Raw genomic sequence first — 19,043 nt, 5'->3', positions numbered from 1 at the left:
CATTGGGGGGAAAATAGTCTGTGTTCAATTTATGCGAGGCTTTAAAACAAAGGCGTATTTGTGGGTGCGCTCACAGCACGTTGAGGGCACACTATGCTACATCTATTTATGCATCCAACATTGAGTTAATACATGCTTACACATGTCTATAACTCTTGAATTTATAAGAGACCGTCATGTTACAATATACTCCATATGGACTTGCTCAAATCTCATACACTCGTACTCAAATTCAAGTAGTGAAGACTCCGTCTGCACCATGACATTTTTTTAACACTCAACAATAACAAACTTCATCTGTACTTCCATCTTTTTGCCGAAATCTTATAAAATTCATGCATCTCAAACATATCCTAATCTTGAATTTAATCGAGAAAAGTAAAAACTAAGTGGTAAGCACTCATGCAAAAAGTACCCATTCCGATGGTAAATACCTCCTTTACCACACTTTTTTTTAACTAGGGCTTCTATATATAGCAGACTTTTATGGAAAAAGCTAATTGAAGAGTTCAACCGTGAAACTGGCATCCGATGCAACGACTGTTTTTTAAAGTAAACCAAAATGCTTAATATATGCTGTAAAAAATAAAAAGAAAAGGGTTTTCCGGTCAAAAGAATTCCGTTCAATGGAAATGCCAAAGGTACATCACGTAGGTAGAATTTGTTTTGATACAAACGGTAGAATATTGTTTCATTCAAACGCTTTGGCTTAGTGCAGTACTAGCATTGTAGCTGCACCAACTTGTGGCTTACTTTCATCGTTAGTGTAGTTATATAATGATAACTCATGGACACTAATTTGCTTTTTTTCACATGGAGTTGGGAATTTATTCCCCGTCAAAACACTCTCGCTACAAAGTGGTAAAATAAAGGCATTTTCACGTATGTGCATGCGATGCGGTCGTCGTGGTCGCAAAAGCTGCAGGCCTGCAGCATTAGATCCCTGGCAAAGAAAGTTATCGGCACAGTACATTACAAAGCAGAGTACGTATACCAGCGCTGCAGCACAACAAGCAATGACAATGTTGTGTCGGGCGGTAGTTAGAGCAAGTATAATAGCAGGCTGTAAGCCGACTAAATGCTGAGGTGGAAGAGAGAGGAGAGGAGAGAGAGGAGAAGCGGGCTGTAAGCTTACAGCCGGCTTGGGCACAAGAACCAATAAAGTCTGTGAGAGAGACAAGTGGGCCATGTATTAACTGTAAAGAGCTAACTACTATATGGGTGGGCTAAGAAAAAACTGCAAAGAATCTTACAGCCAGCAAGCCGGCTGTATTATTAGCCTTGCTCTTATATACGTACACTTTCACTGCTCCTTCAGGCTTCGAGCAGAGAAGCTAGGGTAACTCGAAAAGAGTAGGAAGGACACTGTAACGTACGTAGAGACACTGCTGTGCTGTGTACGGTCTGTGCTCACTTCAAGAGTAGGAGTACTCCTCGATCCGTATTAATTCTGCTACAATGGTTGGTCACTGGTGACTGGGCGACGACGTACAGCAGCATAATTTCTAGTACGACCGGCGTAGGTTGATGAGCCCTATACGCGAGAGCCACTTTTGCGGCCAGGACGTGAGCGATTCAGAGCCCCGTAGGCCACAGATCTTCGCGCAATCTACAAGTACTGCAGTGCTTTACTGTGGCTGTACTGTGTAATAATTATACTACCCCCACGTAGTACCTCCGTCGAAAACATAAGGCAGTAAGTATGGCGAACCTTTTTTTTTCCTTGCTTGTTAATTTGTAGTACAATTTTTTTTTCTGGAATGATTGTATTTTGTGTAACGGAGTATGTATTCGCCCGGTCGATCGTCAGTCACCGGTCAAGCATCGAATAATGATCCGCAGAGTCCAGGCATCCCACGTCCCTGCTTGGAGTGAAACATCAGTCAGGTGAAACTGAAACCAGACTGCATCATGACCATGCACGACAGACAGACACAGAAGATAGCCCTGAAACTGAAACCAGAGACTATCGAAAGAGCCGTGCGTGCAAAACGGATCGCTCCGTTTCCCAAACCAGACGCGCACGCAACACGGCAACAGGCAACGGAAGAAAAAGGCCCGGCCCACGCGCGCGGCCTAGCCAGCCGTGCAGGATTGACCTCAGGTCCCGTGTCCCGACCTCGCTTACGTTACGGTACACCTACACCCCCAACGCAAGGAAAGAGACCAACACGACGAGTCTGGTTGGTGCCACCGTCTGCTCCTTTATTTCTGCCTGGCCACTCGTCAGGGTTCTGGTTTCTCAAGGACTCCCAGGTCTGAACCGCTCAGCCCGATCCGATCTCCGGCGGCGGCGGCGGGTGCCAATCAGAGCCCTGCACTTCGGCCGCCGCACCCGCACGGCACGGCGACGGCGAGGAGTGGAAAGCGAGTTGCGTTCCGCGGACGACGCGGATGGACAAGGCTAGGGGCCCCGGGCCCCACGAGCGTGTCGTCCCCTCCCCTTTTCCCGGCAGCCCTGCGTGGCGCCTACCACAAACCCAGGACCCGTCTGGGCCACCGCGGGGGTCCTGTGCCCGGTGGCGTGGGCCCCGCGCCGCTCCAAACCCAGTCACTCGCTCGGTGCCTCGGTCAGGTAGGCAGGACAGGGAGGGCGAGGCGAGCAAGCAACCGGGGCGAACATGCAGGCCTCGTGGGAGGCGCGCGCGGGCCCCACAGGCCCCTGCCGGGAGCGAGCGAGTGGTCCCACCCCCCGCCCATGTTGCGCTGGGCAACGGTGGCCCCTCGTTTTACTGCCACGCCCTGGCGCCCCGGAAGCGGAAGCGGAAGCCTCGCCGTGTCCTTGTCCATCCATGGAGCTATGGAAGGCATCTTCACAGCAGCCAGAGCCAGGCAGTCCGCCCCGCCCCTCGTCGCGGCCTTCCGCTTGGGGCAAGCGCGGCCGCTGCCTTTCGCGGCGCTCCAAATAATGCTGCCATCCTTGGGAGAAGCTCCAGCTCAGCTCAGGACGCGTGTTCATCCCGGGTCCGGGCTCAGAGATCACACCATTTTTCTCCGGCTGTGGACGATCACGATCTGGCTCTGCTCCCCATCGCGACCGTGCACAAGTGGTCCGATGCAGCACGCACAGACCAATACACAGTGCCTGTACGTAATCATGATTCCTGACTTGGACACGCCTCTGCACGCGCCGTTTAGCTCCAGACGCCGGCGCGCGTGCGTACGGGTACGGGGGACAAAAAATCACGCCGGGTAGGCTGGTGGCGGTGCTCCGTCCCTGACTTCGGTCGCATCGGACTGCATTCGCTCTCAGTTTCCCGTTACCGGTACTTCCTCCGTCTTCAAAATACTAGACGTTTTGTCTTTTCTGCATACACTTTTATAATACATCTAGACATAGTGTATAACGAAAACAATATATCTAGAAAAGCTATAACGTCTTTTAATTTCGATACGGAAGAGGACAAAATAGGAGTAACGTTCTGTGTGCTCACTAGCTTTTAGAAAATAAAATAAAATAGTCCTTCCAAGAAGAAGAAATTGCTCTGTATAAAAAGCAAAGTTTGCATCCACGACGCGTTCATCGTTTCTGCAGGCCGCAATGGCCGACTCGCTAGTGGTGGTGGATGGATCGTCCACGTTTGGCCGAGTCGAAGTGAGGGCTCGAGGCTGTCTGGCCGCGGGTACGCGTGACATCGGCGCTGCTGACCTTCACCCGGTCACCCCGACCCTGCATATGCGTGTGGCAGCCTTATCGTGCTTGCACTGCGCCTGCACGCACAGGCACAGCCACGAATCTGTGAGTACACCGTATTATACTGTACACGTACTGTGGGAGCTAGGTGTAGCACAGTAGCAGCAGAAAAAAAAGAAAGATACTGTGCCGCGTCAGGGTGACACGGGGAGGCCGTTATTTTATTTTTTTGGTTGCGGAGGCCGTTAATTGAATGATCGGCTGATGCGCGTGGATTCTGCCGTCTTCTTCGTTGAAAATCCTAAAATCCATCAGACCGATTCACCTTAATTCACGTGCGTTAGAATGGAATGGAGTATAATTTAGTTTAAGTTTCACACTCTAATCCATTTCAACCCACGTGGATTGATACGAATCCGCGAGGCCTTACGTGTACGTCAGGTTCACGGCTACCCGCCACAAATGAAAAAAAGGAATCACAAAGAGCACGAAACTGCTGCAATAAGGGCACAAGAAGGCAAAAATACACACAAGTTTTGCGTTCCTGCCGTTCGAGCTTGAAAGGCGTTTGCACGCAACTTAACTCGCTGGATCGGTCAGACCCGATGCGTGAGTCACTGAGTCAGTTTGTGCAAGTGCTCTGTACCGCTCGGTCAATCTCTACGTACTAGTCCGTTCAGTACTGGTATTGCTATTTTTGGGGGGGTGTAACGAGGACGTAAATATACGCGTTTTCAAAGGTCGTCGGAGACTCGTGCTACTCTGCTAGCTACGTGTACTTGTGCCTTCTGCCCTTCTGCGTTGACCGATCGAGAGAACCTGCACCATCGATCGATCTGCATGTATGCATGTGGTGGGTATAACAACGCACTCCATATATGTACGCGTTTCGTTTTCAAAAGGTCGAGGGTCGTCGTGGTAGTTCGTTTACGGTTTGTACGTACGTACTACTTGTTGTGCCTTCTGCATTGACCGGATCGACAGAAATCTGCACCATCTGTGCATGCATGTCAAATGAACGTACGTGCAGGTTAGGATTATTCGAGATCTCCTCGGCGATTTTCACGCTCCCGAGCTGCGACCGATCGAGGTACGCTTGCATTGCACGCACCATTCGATCTCTCCTTCGCGTATCAAGTGTACACACAATGATCGAGCGAGCCTTCTCTCTTACAGCTAGCCGTCACTCGTCAGCCGAACGCAGCTCATCATGATCTCTCTTGCGTCTGCCCACGCGCGCGGTCGGCCGGGTCGTTGTGAATGCGAGCCGACTAGCTAGCCGCGGCCGCGCGCCTGGCAACTGATGAGGGATCGGAACAAGTGTCCGGCCAGGAAGTACTTCGCGAAGGCGCGCGATCGAGGGCCGGCCGTGCCGTGACGGGCGATCGCGTTTGCTTGCGCGCGTCGATGACCGACCGACCGATGAGCTCAGCGCGCGCGGCGCCGGTGCACTGTCCGCCTGAGACGACGACGGATTGGACTTGGACGTACGTACGTGGTGTGTGCGGCCGGCACAAGGAGATTGGTTTGCAGACGTCGCGCAACGGCGCGCGCACGCATACGGCGGCGCGGCCGGCCGGCATTCCGGCGGGCCATACATGCGTGCATGTACGCGTACGTAGGCGCCACTGCCTACGCACGCATGCAGATCGTCAAGTGGATCCGTTTGGCCAAGTCCCCGGAAGTCATGCAATGTGTTGGACTGTGCTGGTGCTGCCGCACACGGATTGTAGGAAGAACAGCTTCAGCAAATAACTGCGAAATTATTAGGATGTTGCTTGATTTAGAGGCCTTTTTATTTTTCACGTGTTCTGTTTTCTGGACTTGTAACTCTACCGGCAGCTTTTAAATTAGGGTCCTTACTCACAAAAAATAAAAATTTAAAATTAGGGTCCTTATCTTTCTTATTACGACAAGTCGAACTTGTCAATCTATCACTGACATAACTTTTAAGTTTTTTTTATTTCATCTTCCACTTCCACATCTCACTCTCTCTTCCTTTGTTGGTCTCTAGCTTTTTTCTTCCTCTCACTCCCTCCTCCACGAAGCGAAAGTCGTCGAGCATGGAGCCCCAACATGCCTTCGCCGGCCGTGTCGACGGAGGCATAGCAAAGCTCCACCAGGTCCTTCACGGCCTTTGAGCTCGACTTCGAAGACACTATGGTCATCCTCACCCCCTGCCTCCTACTGGGCTCTTTGCCACCTCTACCTCCTTGTCCTCCTCCGCTATCTTCCTTGTCCCTAACCAGCCACACCACCTCTAATGCTGATTTTGATCGTCCCTTGAGCTCGTTTAAATATTGGTATACTTTTTTTTATAAACCTGATCAAAGTTAAAAACAAGTTTGATTTAAAGCTAAATAAAGGTAAAGTGAACTGCAATTTAGAATAGATAGAACAACAGTTTTTTTAAAGGTAAAACATGTGCGATTGAGCTGGTCGACGTACTGCCGAAGAGCTTTCCGTAAGTCAGTGACTCCCCTACTTTGCTGCCAAATTTAGTTCAGAAATGACGAGATATAGGAGTGTACTCTAGACTCTCTCATGCATATATGCATACCACATCTCTCAACGTTTATTGCATCCTCCGAATTGCAAAAGAAGGGAACAAAAGCAGCACGCAACTCATTATCATGCATCACCACCACCATCATCATATCATATAGCAGATAGCCGGAAACGTACACAGACTATATGATCACGCGTCCGTCGTGACCTGCTAGCTAGTTTAACTATAGCATAGCAAAAGGAAAGGAACCATGATCTTGTTTGATTTGATGCGGTAGAGGGGTATATCTCAAGTCCAAACACGTGCTCCCACCCTTTCTTCTTCATAGCCTCTGGCTTCTAAATCCTTGAAGCAAATAATAAGGCCACGTTCGGTTGGTTAGGAATCAATCCTAGCCGCCAGCCGGAGGATTCCTTCGGTAATTTATATAACAATGGAACCGTAAAACGGTCCGGAACGGACTAACCGAACGGGCTTAATTAAGGACTCTCTTGAACACAGGATTTTATACATGGTTATTATGAGGAATATATATACTATTTTTGCTGTTGAATTCAAATCCCAGCGTTGTCACAAATTAATTGACAGTGCTGAATATATAATTAAGCATATGCGTTTTGAGTTTTTTTTTGAAGCAACGCATGCGTTTTTAGTAGATAATAGAAGCGTTTGGCATAAATATCCGGGATGATACCATTCGTATAGACCATGGAGAGTAATCATTTTTAGAGATATATACTCCTAGATAATATAAAGAGATCAGCCCATGGAAAGTATAATTAATTACTATAGGTATACCACCTGCAGCTTGTGGTTGGAGTTGGGCGGGGATTTATACATTGCTGGCACACATCTCTTACTGGGCATTGGCCTTCTTTTGGGCGGACGAAAACGATGACATCGATTGGAAGTGATGAGCTGCGTGTTTAGTTTGGTATATATATCAAAGCACACACATATACGCATACACTCATACAACATGCTGCATACACACATCCTTGCATTGGTGCGTACATCACTTCGTGCATGCTGCTTTGCTTTGATGAATGAGCTCCGTTTTCTTTCTTACGCCATGCATCAATAATTTATTTATCTGATGGCGACCTCATCTTCGTCATCATGCCAATTGCCAAGTGGGCGGTACACGATTTCCATCAGGTATATGCGGTGACAGTCAACAATATACTACGTAAGTAGCAGAAAGGATAGGATGAATAGGACCCAAAACAATAGTATCAAAATCTATCTATCTAAAAAACTTGAGGGCACTGTAGGATATGGTTTGCCACAGAAACCCTTTTTTCTATATCTATATATATAAGAAATATGATAGGAGCATGACACACAAAGAGAAATGGAGGATGCCTCTTTTTTTTTTTTTTTTTTTTTGGAGCAACGGAGGATGCCTTTCAGAGCTGTAGAAACTGTAAATGGGCTGTATTGGTTGATAGGCCCACAGGCCTATCGGTACTTGGGCCAAATGACACCTTGACGCAGCCCATACAAGGCTGCTTCTTGACAAGCACAAGCTAGTCGCAAACCGCCGACCAGCGACCACCTCCGGTGCCGGTGGGTCTCCAGCGAATCGCTGCTCACCTGTCACCGCCATGGCGGGGAAGCAGTTCCCCTCCCCGGCGCACTCGCGCCTCGCCTCCTCCTCCTCCCGCCGACTCATTGCCGCCGTCTCCGCCTCCCTCATACTCCTCACCGCTTCCTACTTCCTCCTCCTCTCCCCCTCTTCGCACCGACCCGGCCCAGCCATCCTCGCGAGCCCTAGCGCCACCACTTCCTTCCTCGCCTCCCTCGACCGTTTCCTCTCCGACCCGCATCCCTCTGCCTCCGCCTCCGCCGCCGCTCCCGGCGAACTTGACGCCGCGATCCGGGTCCAGGAGGAGGCCCGTCTCTACGGGGACGACCCCGCATGGCCCGCGCCGGCCGCGGGGCCGCTCAGGGTCTACGTCTACGAGATGCCGAGCAAGTTCACGTACGATCTGCTGAGGCTGTTCAGGGACTCCTACGGGGACACCGACAACCTCACGTCCAATGGGAGCCCCGTGCACCGCCTCATCGAGCAGGTGGGCGTGCGGTGAGATCGAATTGCAATTCTGTTCCGTCTTCTACTTTTCTTTAGCCGCGATGCTATGAGACGCGTACTTCGCGATTTGGTTGTGTAAGTGTGGTGGATCGTGACGACAGAAGGTGGCTTTACCCGTAATGCTGAAAAAGTTCAGCACATTGATTCACGTAGATTATTTCCTGGTTGGAAGTGGGATAATTGTACTATCCTAGTCTCCTTTCTGATGTATCTGCTCTTCGATGCTTTGGAATTTGGAATGCTTGGAGATGTTGCTGAAATGGGTTGTGAACTTGTATACTAGATCTCTAGAGCTGGTAGTCTCCAATCTGCTGTAGCATGGGTCAGCTACTGCTTTCAGAAATAGCGCATTTTGACTAGTGAGAATTTAATATGCTCATGATATTTCGTTATGGAAAGTTTCTGTTGTGAGGTGAATGTGATTTAGATTAGAGTACTATGGAGTACATCTTATTCTTAAACCAGTTTCAGAATTCCTTTTTTGGACCATACATGACTCTTGGCATTGTTTTGGGTGGCAAGGCAAAGTTCATACCACAAGCAATGCACTTTGATCTCACAATTCTAGCTACAGATATAATCTTAGATTAGCACTTGATTCTATGCATTGGATTCAAAATGATATGTCTCTTACATGCTACAGTTTAAGGCATATTGTGTTACAGCTAAAGATCATGTGTGTAATCATGTAATTAAATATCACATAGTTTTTAAGATATTGAACTTTATCCATCTGTCTACACAATCAAATTGTTTTTGCGTTCACATTTGCAGCATTCTATTGACTACTGGCTGTGGGCGGATCTCATTGCACCTGAATCACAAAGACTTTTGAAGAGTGTTATTAGGGTTCAGCGGCAAGAAGAAGCTGACATTTTCTATGTGCCATTCTTCACGACAATCAGTTACTTCCTGCTGGAGAAACAAGGATGCAAGGCACTTTATAGGGTCTGGGAGCATCTCTTAAGGTTTATTTTTCAGAAAATTGTTTGCTTGAGGACACCCTCATGGACAGTCTAGCGTTTATGACTTTATGTAGGCAAATTTGTTGATGAAATTAAAATCTGATCCTTCCTTTTGGTATATGTCATTCAGTTATTGAAGAGTGTTGGGTTTGTTTCCCCAATTATATCTGAAATTGTAATGACAGACAACATTGCCTGAGTTTGGTTCTATTGACAGTAGGAAAATTATTTAAAATGTTTATCTCTGTGGATGGATATTAGTTTATTATTTATTTGCCTCTATTTATTCCAAGAGAACCTTATCATCATTACTCCTTGATGCCAGGAAGCTTTAAAGTGGGTGACAGATCAGCCTGCCTGGCAACGTTCAGAAGGCAGAGATCATGTCATTCCTGTTCATCATCCATGGTCATTTAAGTCAGTCCGGAGATTTGTGAAGAAGGCAATATGGCTTCTACCTGATATGGACTCCACCGGGAACTGGTTTGATATTCATTGTTTGCCCATTTCCACTTTACCTTGGAAAACTACTTGAGTGCATCACTTTACCGTCTTATTTCAGGTATAAACCTGGACAGGTATATCTAGAAAAGGATGTCATCCTTCCATATGTTCCAAACGTTGATCTTTGTGATCATAAGTGTGTATTAGAAACTCAATTCAAAAGAAGTATATTGCTGTTCTTTCGAGGAAGACTGAAGAGAAATGCTGTAAGTCTCTTGGTAGCACTCCCTAGGTTTTTATTGTTTTGAATATATGCATGCAAACTTCCACTTTTACTTGCCATACCCCCCTTTGTAGATCGTCTAAGTTTTGTCCTAAGTCAAATCTCTCTAACTTTGACCAAGTTTATAAAAAAAATACCCCAACGTCTACAGCATGAAATTAGTTTCATTAAATCTGCCATATGCAATACGTCTTGATAGTGCATTTTTTTGGTATTTTAGGTGTTAATATATTTTTTTATAAACTTGGTCAAAGTTAGGAGTTTGACTTAGGACAAAACTAAAATGACCTACATTTTGGAACAGAGGGACTATGTTTGTATGTATCTATTTTGTTGACCTTTTTTTATCTCTTATTATAGGGAGGAAAGATCCGCAGTAAACTTGTGGAGGAACTAAAAAGTGCAGAAGACATACTTATAGAAGAAGGTTCTGCTGGAGCTCAGGGAAAAGCAGCAGCTCAGGATGGCATGCGCAAGTCTCTCTTTTGCTTGAGTCCGGCTGGGGATACCCCATCTTCTGCTCGCCTGTTTGATGCAATCGTCAGTGGTTGTATTCCAGTTATAATAAGTGATGAGCTGGAGCTTCCATTTGAAGGAATACTTGACTATAGGGAGGTAAAGATGGCAATCCAGGCATCTTTTAATATCATTAACTAATGCAAGATACATTAAACAATTTCTTCTCATAGTGGTAAGGTATTTCAAGATAGGCACAAGCCAAAATTTGATTAGATGCACAGAAAATGAGGGACCTCTTGGTAGTTGAGTCCCCATAATAGAAACAAACACTGTACATCAGTGCCCTTAACAGTAGCAGTGTAGAACTGATAGTTGCATATTTATTGATAAAATGACAGTTCTGGTATTCTGTTCTCCATGGCTACAGATGATTTAAAAGTACAGTTAGTGACCTCTTTCCTGACATTTACGGACCTCGGGTATGATTAGTTCTTTAATGAGCTGAGATATAGCTCAACCGGACAAACTATCCATGGTTGCCTTGTCTTTTTATTTAACTGCATGCTTTATTAGCTAGTTATTGGAGCAGTTAAAAGTGGGATGATGGGAAATTGCAGTAATTTTACTGCTGCTAGTCTTCCCGCTGAGAGTGAACTTATTTGGCTCTCCGCCAAGAGCAAATTATTCCTTATTGGTACAAGTGAGCATGCCTTAGAAGGTTATCCTTTTAGGTTCTTTCCAACTCCCTAACCTATGGTGCGCTCGGTAATTTTAGCCACAGCAAGCAGTACCGAGCAAGCTGCTAGCTAAGTAAGGGTAGCAGAGATCCAAAAGGTACCCCTTGGTTTGGGCTCCAATAAGCCCTTGAGGCTAGGAGCTTCTAACATTCTAGTCACTCTGAAAAAACGTGTACCTCAGGATTGTTTCGTTGATATGCACTTGCATTGTGATGTAACGAAGAAGGTGCCTTGGCTATAATGGTCACTATCAACAAAGGGGAGGTGTATTGGCGATACTGATCGAGAGTACACTAAAGAGAACATGCCTATCACAAACACTGTAATCCAAACTACTGTATGCTATGTGGATGCATGCAGATGCAGCAGATTATGATCGCAGTATGCTGGAACGGCAATATCAGTGTCAAGATTTCTTTTAACCCTGTGGTTGACTGGCTATAGCAGATATTTCATTGCATCTCACCGTTTCTCATGTCCATTTAAGCTGCCGTTGTTCAAAACACCTTTGCGCTCTATTGTGAATCTGCAATGCGAATAATGAGCTTTATCGTGCAGATAGCATTGTTTGTTTCATCGAGTGATGCTGTGCAACCTGGCTGGCTCGTGAAGTACCTAAGAGGAATCGATGCCAAAAGAATAAGAGAAATTCAGTCTAATCTTGTGAAGGTGATCTCTTTATCCAACTCTTAACTGTACATATAGACTGGAAGGTTCATTATTGATGACTAATAATTTACTCCTGATTCATTCACAGTATTCAATACATTTTCTGTATTCAAGTCCTGCCCAGCCTCTTGGACCAGAAGACCTTGCATGGAGGATGGTAATTTCGTTGACATTATTCTAGCAGTAGCATCCGTGAATGTGTATTATGGAATGTCTTATCTTGCTACATCATCTGTTTAGATTGATGACATTCCTGCTACTGCATGTTCAATTCTCCTAAGTTTTAAGGATGTTAACTGTTTCATTTGCAGCTGCATTTGTATTGCTCATAAATCTTGTGGGTTCTACTTATAGAGCACATGTTTTATTGTAATCATTTTGACATTTCAAACTAAAATGCAGATTGCTGGCAAGGTGGTAAATATCAAGTTGCAGATTCGGCGTTCTCAACGTTTGGTCAGGGAGTCAAGGAGCGTATGTACATGTGAATGCAGAGTTGGGAACACCACGAGGATGCTTTGACCAATCTTTTCATTTGTATCTTTAGACTTTTGTAGCATAGGCTTTTTTTGTTACCAATGGGGCGGGCTTTGAGTTTGGCAAAATTTGCCAATGTATTTGTAAATGCAAGTATGCAACCGTAGTCATGTACCCAATGTATCAGTTGGAGCTGCGAAGAGTGGTGATACTGTCCTGTATTCCGAGAAATCTTAACATGGCAGAGATCCCCACTAGGGTTCTGTTTGCTTTACTCTGCCTGGCGCAGGCACCTTCAGGCGGCTGGGGCCAGGATGCAGCCTGGCAGGCGAGCTGCCTAGGCGAACTTATTTTTGTAATTGTGCGTAGTGTTATTTTCTTAATTACCGTACTCATTTTTTTTACAATAGTTACCGTACACAGTTAAAACAGCATCAAGCAAGCGAACAACGACATTGTCTAGGCTAAATATAACATCAACTACGTTGGGTTTTACGGAACCTTTTCTGGTATTAATCAGGAAACCGTCAAACATATGGAATTACGGACAACCAACAAATGAATCTATTTGAGTTCTTTGTTGGCTCCAAAATCATGGGAGGCCGGGACAACAGGGAAAACAATCAAAACACCATCGTAAAGGCCCTCGTATATACATTCCAAGACACCAACTGAAACCAAACAATAAACGAGAGAACAAAACAATAAACGAGAGAGTTCAGATAACCATTCAACCATCATATGTCAGCATAACAGCGGTAATCTGAATATCTTACTTGAATTCATAGTCGACGACAAGGGTTCAGTAACTTCAGTTAAACCACCCAAAGGGCCAAAGCACTAAATGCTCTACAAGTCTACACACTATACAAAATTGATCTTGCAAGACCAACAATCTCCCCCCACAAAAGGAACAGTTGAGCGCTAATTGCTGAATGGGCATCTAAAAGCTTGACATTAATTAATTTAATGGTTCCACAACGACAGAGTGATGTAAGCCATTCGAATAGTCCTACTTTTCCTTCAGATTCCACCAAAAAGGATCTACAAAAAATGTAAGACCATTAGTAAGAGATCGTTCCACTACATGTTTCCACAAATATAGGTGGACTAGATTGAAAATGTCACATAAAATATTTTCACATGGACTGATAATTTTGGATGATGAAAACTTGATGCTGTCTTGCGACATTAGCTGTTGAATCAGCACAACAATTTGAAGTCAACAACGACGAGAATTTGTTAACAACAAAATCCCATTCTTGAGACAACAGATATGGTCCTCGGCCTTCTGGCCAACATCATGAGACACAGTGCATGGATAAAACTGTGTAGGATGGAAGATACATCGACAAATAGCCATGGTTTCACAGTAAGATTTATGGCAGGAGACTTTGGAGTCCAAAGTTTTAGACTCAGTAGAATTAAAACTGAGTATATGAGATGTGACTTCGGCACTACTACTTGGGAGGAGGAAGATATTAGTTTGGAAGGTAAGTAGTGCCTAGGAAGGATACCTTTCGATATTTAGGATCAATGCTACAGAGAGACGAGGATATTGATGAAGATGTTGGCCATAGAATCAAAGAAGGGTGGATGAAGTGGCGCCAAGCATCTGGTGTCCTATGCGACAAAAGGGTATCACAGAAGCTAAAAGGCAAGTTTTAAGGACAGCGATTAGACCTGCTATGTTGTATGGCGCAGAATGTTGGCCTACGAAAAGACGACATGTTCAACAGATAAGTGTCGCGGAAATGTGTATGTTGCGTTGGATTTGCGGTCATACAAGAAGGGATCGAGTTCGGAACGATGATATACGTGATAGATTAGGGGTAGCACCAATTGAAGAAAAGCTTGTCCAACACCGGTTGAGATGGTTTGGACATGTCCAACGGAGACCTTCAGAGGCACCGGTGCGTAGTGGAATCCTAAAACAGGATAGTAACGTGAAGAGAGGTAGAGGAAGACCGAAGTTGACTTGGGTAGAGGCAATAAAAGGAGACTTGAAATGATGGAATATACCCAAAGACTTAGCCTTAGATAGGAATGCTTGGAAAACAGTTATTCACGTGCCTGAACCTTGATGGCTTCTGCGGGGTTTCAACCCTAGCCTATCCCAACTTGTTTGGGACTTAAAGGCTTTGTTGTTGTTGTTGTTGATGGTTTCACAGTAAGAAACATCAACAGCAAACAAGCTAGACTGGAACAGTACCAACAAAAACTGGTTGCCTATGAAAACTCAACCCCTTAGACGAAACAGGAACTTCATTGGTAACTAGAAGCATGGCTGATGCTCAGAACCGAAAAAAGATCAATAGAAGTTTTTACCTAGCTGGTAGATTTGAATGTTGATAGATAGAATATGCATCTTCCACAGTCAGATAAAGAATCCCCGACAATTTGAGGATCCACAAAGGCAGTTGTTTGCTCTAGGAGACCGTACACCACTAGAATCAGCTCCAATGTCACCATAGTCATAAGTCAACTCTGTCATCGGAGGAATATGCTTCAAAGCAAAGAACATGATATGTGGCCGATGATCATCTTCATGGTCAAACTGAACTGGCTGCCAAAAGACGTTAGGAGCACAACTATGGTTCATGAAACGTGAGATGTTTCCCATTTTTTTAGCACTTATCTTAATGGGTAGAGTCTCAAAGGTATCAGCTGAAATATCTGTGCTTTGCTCCCCAATCAATTCAGGTCCGTAATTCCATTTTAATGTCCTCTCACCAGGGCACAATGTCTGAAATATATAATCATCTTCAATATCATTCAAATTAATTTTAGCATCATCAATAACCTCACCAACATACTCGCATATAAATGAACCAGTCCGTATAGCGTCCCATGAACGAAGACCCCAGCCTCGATTACCAGTTTTAAAGACCTCAAAGTGGATCCTAACTCCTTTCTGGGTCACTCTGTTACGGCAATTGAAAGAACACCGACAGGATTCACCGCATTCATAAACCATAGTCTTGCGGCATACAAGCAATCCCAATGAACTGTAAGGTAAGCTGCCTCCATTACGCTGTGCACAACAGCAGTTGGCATCACCAGGCAGACAAACACTAAGGCATCTGCAACCCTCTAAAGGTTTCACAGAACTGAGTGGATTCAAGTGTTCGATCTGAGTGGTATAGGTGAAATGGTGTGGCCCTTTATCACTGTCAATGTCATTAACAAGAAACACTGGGAGATTTTCTGCACCAGATGATAGATCAGGATGTAAAACACTGCCTCTAGTTATTGGATTCTCTACCCATTTCTGGGACATCTTCCAGATTGCAACCCCATCAGGTTGTCCTGGTTCTCGCAGCAGCTTGTACTTGAAACAAAATATTCCACTCTTCGTTTTCTCCTTCCATGACTCGTGAATCCTATAGAGGCCATCATAGATATAAACCTTGCCAGTCAAGCAACCTGGATCCTTATAGCCCCGAACCACACGGATTACATTTTTTCTGGACAAGCTCCTTTCAAGAGCCAGGTTACCCCTCTCAAGCTTCTGGTCATGCCTCTCCTCACTGTTCTTGCTATTACCTCCTGAACCGCTGTAAACCAGTACATCTGTATCATCATCGTTGTTGTCATAACCACCAGCAGCAACAATACATATTGCAACAGAATCATCCTCATCACCAAACTTGGCAGTCATATAGTCAATTCCGGCCATGCTAGGAGCATGCAGCCCGATAATACATAGCTCCATCCTGAAGTAGAAAATGTCCCCTATTTCAACTCCAGGAACAACCCCTATCCTCTTCCCAGAGTTGGCCCTGATATTACTGGCCATCATGATGGCACTAGCCTTCAGATCTGCACGTTTGTTAGTCTCTTGTGCCTCATCCAATTGGAGATGCCTACGCCGCAATGCCTCAAAGGTCATGAGAACTGCCTCCACAGTTTCCCTAGGATCATCAGATGGAGGAAGCAACGCATGCTCATTGTCAGCAGCAGCTTTCTTGTGAGAGGATTTGGGGCGCTTAACCTTCGTGCTGTTGGAGCTGTCACTTACCAAACCATCGCTCACATTGTATCCGCTAAGACGGGATGGCCTCTTGATCTTGCGTCCAGATGCTGATGTCTTGTTAGCAGCATAAGGCTCATCATCGTCGTCATTATCATCATCATCATCATCCAGTGATATAACAATAGGCTGTGTTGACCTGTAAGATGAAATGGGGGTGGCGTCAATTGGGCCATTAGGATTGGCACTCACATCTGACGTCCAATCGGTTGCAGTCTGGCCTCCAGCAGCATCCTGCACACCAGTGGCGACATTCTGGCTACCAAAAGCATCCTGATCACCAAAAGTGGCAGCCTTGCCACTACCAGTATTCTGATCACCAAATTTGTGAGCCTTGCCTCCACTAGCATCCTCGCTGCCGAAAGCGAAAAATGATTTGGCAGCAGAATTGTTCCAAGCACCAAAACCCCCTTGAAATTGTCCAGCAGGAGTGACGAATATCAATGGTGGTGTGGTTGACTGGTTAAATGTATTGACACCCAAGGGTGCAGGGAACATTGGAGCCAATGTCCTCAAGGGCTTGACATCCAGAACATCCTGTTCAGGAGTAGGCATGAAATTCGATGGACGGTTCATCTCAACCTGCAGCAGTAGAGTTCCTGTGTGAAGAAAGCACAGTTAATGATCATGTCATCAGTACCTGATTAACAAAATGGGAAAAATTTAAACAGTGTTATAAATTCACAAGTGACTTCCTAACTTATATTTGCACACTTCACCAAGTGACAGAGAGGAATATATCAGACTAAAGGATCATGGACAACACGTGGCTGCATAAGTGCATAACTAGCTGATTTGGTCTAGTCACAGAACACCTATTGTCTATTGATTTAGCCATTACAGAAAATTCAGGACATGACTGACTGCATTCTCATTTCCTAACAATGCTGAATCAACAATGATGGTTAGTTCTACCATTCAGGTGTCCGCTGAATTCCCATTTCTCAACCAGTGGTGCTTCACCTGAGTCACCTCTGGGCTCTGGCTGATTCACCAAACCGGCAAACCCATTTGGTAGGTAGGTTCCTCTCCAACTCTAGCATGCATGCCCCTCCTCCCCAAGACCAAACAAGCAGAACATTCAACAGCCAAATAAAACCCTCGTCCCCCCAAAACCAACCAACCAACCAAAAAAGAAATCATCTTCATCCAACTAAAAAGAAAGTTTCAACAAAAAATGTCTGCTTTGGACGCATGAACTCCAAGATTCCAAACTCGAATATGGCAAATTGTGTGTTTGTGATCGCAAACCATCAAATTTTCTCAGTACATACAGGAAACGACGATAGGAAGTATTCCCCGGCAAATTTCGGAACTTTCAGACCTAAATAGGGTCTAGAGGGAAAAGAGGGGCGCGCGCAGCCTACCCAACGGCGGGTTCGCCAGGAAGTGCCGCGTTGAGGGTGGAGCAAAGCAACGCCCTGGCCCCCTAGCTTCCGGCACCGGCGGGGTCGGGGCCTCAGGGGCGAGAGATGAGAGCCGAAACGCGTGCGACGGTGCGAGAAGGGAAACAAAGACAAGCGACCGGATTGATTCGTGGAAGCGAGAGTTTGCAAGCGGCGGGCGACGGTCTCGAGAAGTCGCGCACCGATGTAGCAGTGCAAGGAACAAGGAAGGGCCCCTCACCTGATCACCGCTGCGGCTGCTTGGAGTGGGCGCGGACGAGCGGAGCGGAGGCTAGACGGACTCCATGACCGATGAGCGCGTGATCTCCTGGGCGGCGGCTCTCGGCGGTGGGGGGAGGGACGGACGGAGGGAACTGGTTGTGGTTTGGCACTTGGGGTGGGACGGTGGGTTGGGTTTTTTCTCCTCTTCTCCCCTGGCTCCTCGGGGACAATGCTCGAGCTTCTCGCTTTTGTGTCGTGTCTCGTGTGACGGGGAAGGGGGCTGTGTGTGTTCACTGTTGAGCGTTCCAGACGTGGCGTGTTCGGTGTTCCAGACGTGGGATGTCAATAGCAACGCAGCTCGCATGCACTGTTGCAAGTAATTTTGTCCGCAAATTGTAAGTGAAACTCGAACTTTGATTTTTTTTGGCTCCCATAGGAAATGACAAAAAAATTGGTTTATCTCAGAAGAAAAAGATATTTAACAAAGAAAAAAAAGGTTCCCATGAAAATGTTTGAGTTAAGAAAAAGAAATAGCATATTACTTAAAAAAAATATTTAGACCTAGAGCGCGGACAAGGTTCTCCTAAAAGCCCATAGCATATAGAAGAAAATTCCTTACATGCCATCGAAAGCCATATCTATTCCCCATATGCCATCCAAAATTACATCTTCTCTTCATTGCAATTAGTTTTATTTTTTCCTTGCCTCGTGTGCCACTGATGTCAATTTGCAAATACATTACAATTAAGTGAAAATTGAAAATGCATTTTTTTACCTTTATTAGAAACATGTGGAAGCATTTTCTTTTTGATCATTCAGTCCTTTCGTGTCAATGCCCTCAAGAACATTCATTAGGTATATATATTGGTGTTCATGATTTTTGTTTGCGCAACATTTATTTGTTGGAAAAAATATAAAATTGATAGTGTTGGCATATAATAACGGATGAAAAATCCTAAATGAATAACAATCAAAAGAAGCTATAATTTCAAGTGGCATATAGTAAGATATGAAAAGGTATGAATGAATAGTATTGAAGGAAAGCTATAATTTCTAATGGCATATAAAGGATGTGTATAATTTTAGATGGCATTGAAAGAATTTTCTCTAGGACGTCCTATGATAGCACAG

The 19,043-nt window shown here is 45.4% G+C and overlaps 2 protein-coding genes across 2 annotated transcripts; one reads left to right on the top strand and one right to left on the bottom strand.

Moving 5' to 3' along the window:
* The first annotated feature begins 7,690 nt into the window (after nucleotides 1–7,690).
* LOC136460049 (probable arabinosyltransferase ARAD1) lies at nucleotides 7,691–12,335 on the top strand. Its single transcript, XM_066459886.1, has 8 exons — nucleotides 7,691–8,218; nucleotides 9,013–9,186; nucleotides 9,529–9,686; nucleotides 9,766–9,913; nucleotides 10,291–10,545; nucleotides 11,685–11,795; nucleotides 11,884–11,952; nucleotides 12,198–12,335. Exons 1-8 carry the CDS (start codon nucleotides 7,751–7,753, stop codon nucleotides 12,315–12,317), a joined length of 1,503 nt encoding a protein of 500 aa, XP_066315983.1. The 5' UTR covers nucleotides 7,691–7,750; the 3' UTR covers nucleotides 12,318–12,335.
* Nucleotides 12,336–13,031: 696 nt separating this feature from the next.
* Nucleotides 13,032–18,151, bottom strand: LOC136460048 (histone-lysine N-methyltransferase, H3 lysine-9 specific SUVH1-like). The gene is made up of 3 exons (XM_066459885.1): nucleotides 17,932–18,151; nucleotides 14,601–16,904; nucleotides 13,032–13,316 (listed from the first exon to the last, which is right to left on the bottom strand). The coding sequence occupies exon 2, from the start codon at nucleotides 16,879–16,881 to the stop codon at nucleotides 14,650–14,652; it is 2,232 nt and encodes a 743-aa protein (XP_066315982.1). The 5' UTR covers nucleotides 16,882–16,904; nucleotides 17,932–18,151; the 3' UTR covers nucleotides 13,032–13,316; nucleotides 14,601–14,649.
* Between the last annotated feature and the right edge of the window lie 892 nt (nucleotides 18,152–19,043).

Source organism: Miscanthus floridulus, chromosome 6 (genome assembly GCF_019320115.1).
Source record: "Miscanthus floridulus cultivar M001 chromosome 6, ASM1932011v1, whole genome shotgun sequence".
NCBI classification, from domain to species: domain Eukaryota; kingdom Viridiplantae; phylum Streptophyta; class Magnoliopsida; order Poales; family Poaceae; genus Miscanthus; species Miscanthus floridulus.
Note: the sequence above shows the minus strand (reverse complement) of the source record. Positions and strands in the feature narration are given on the sequence as shown.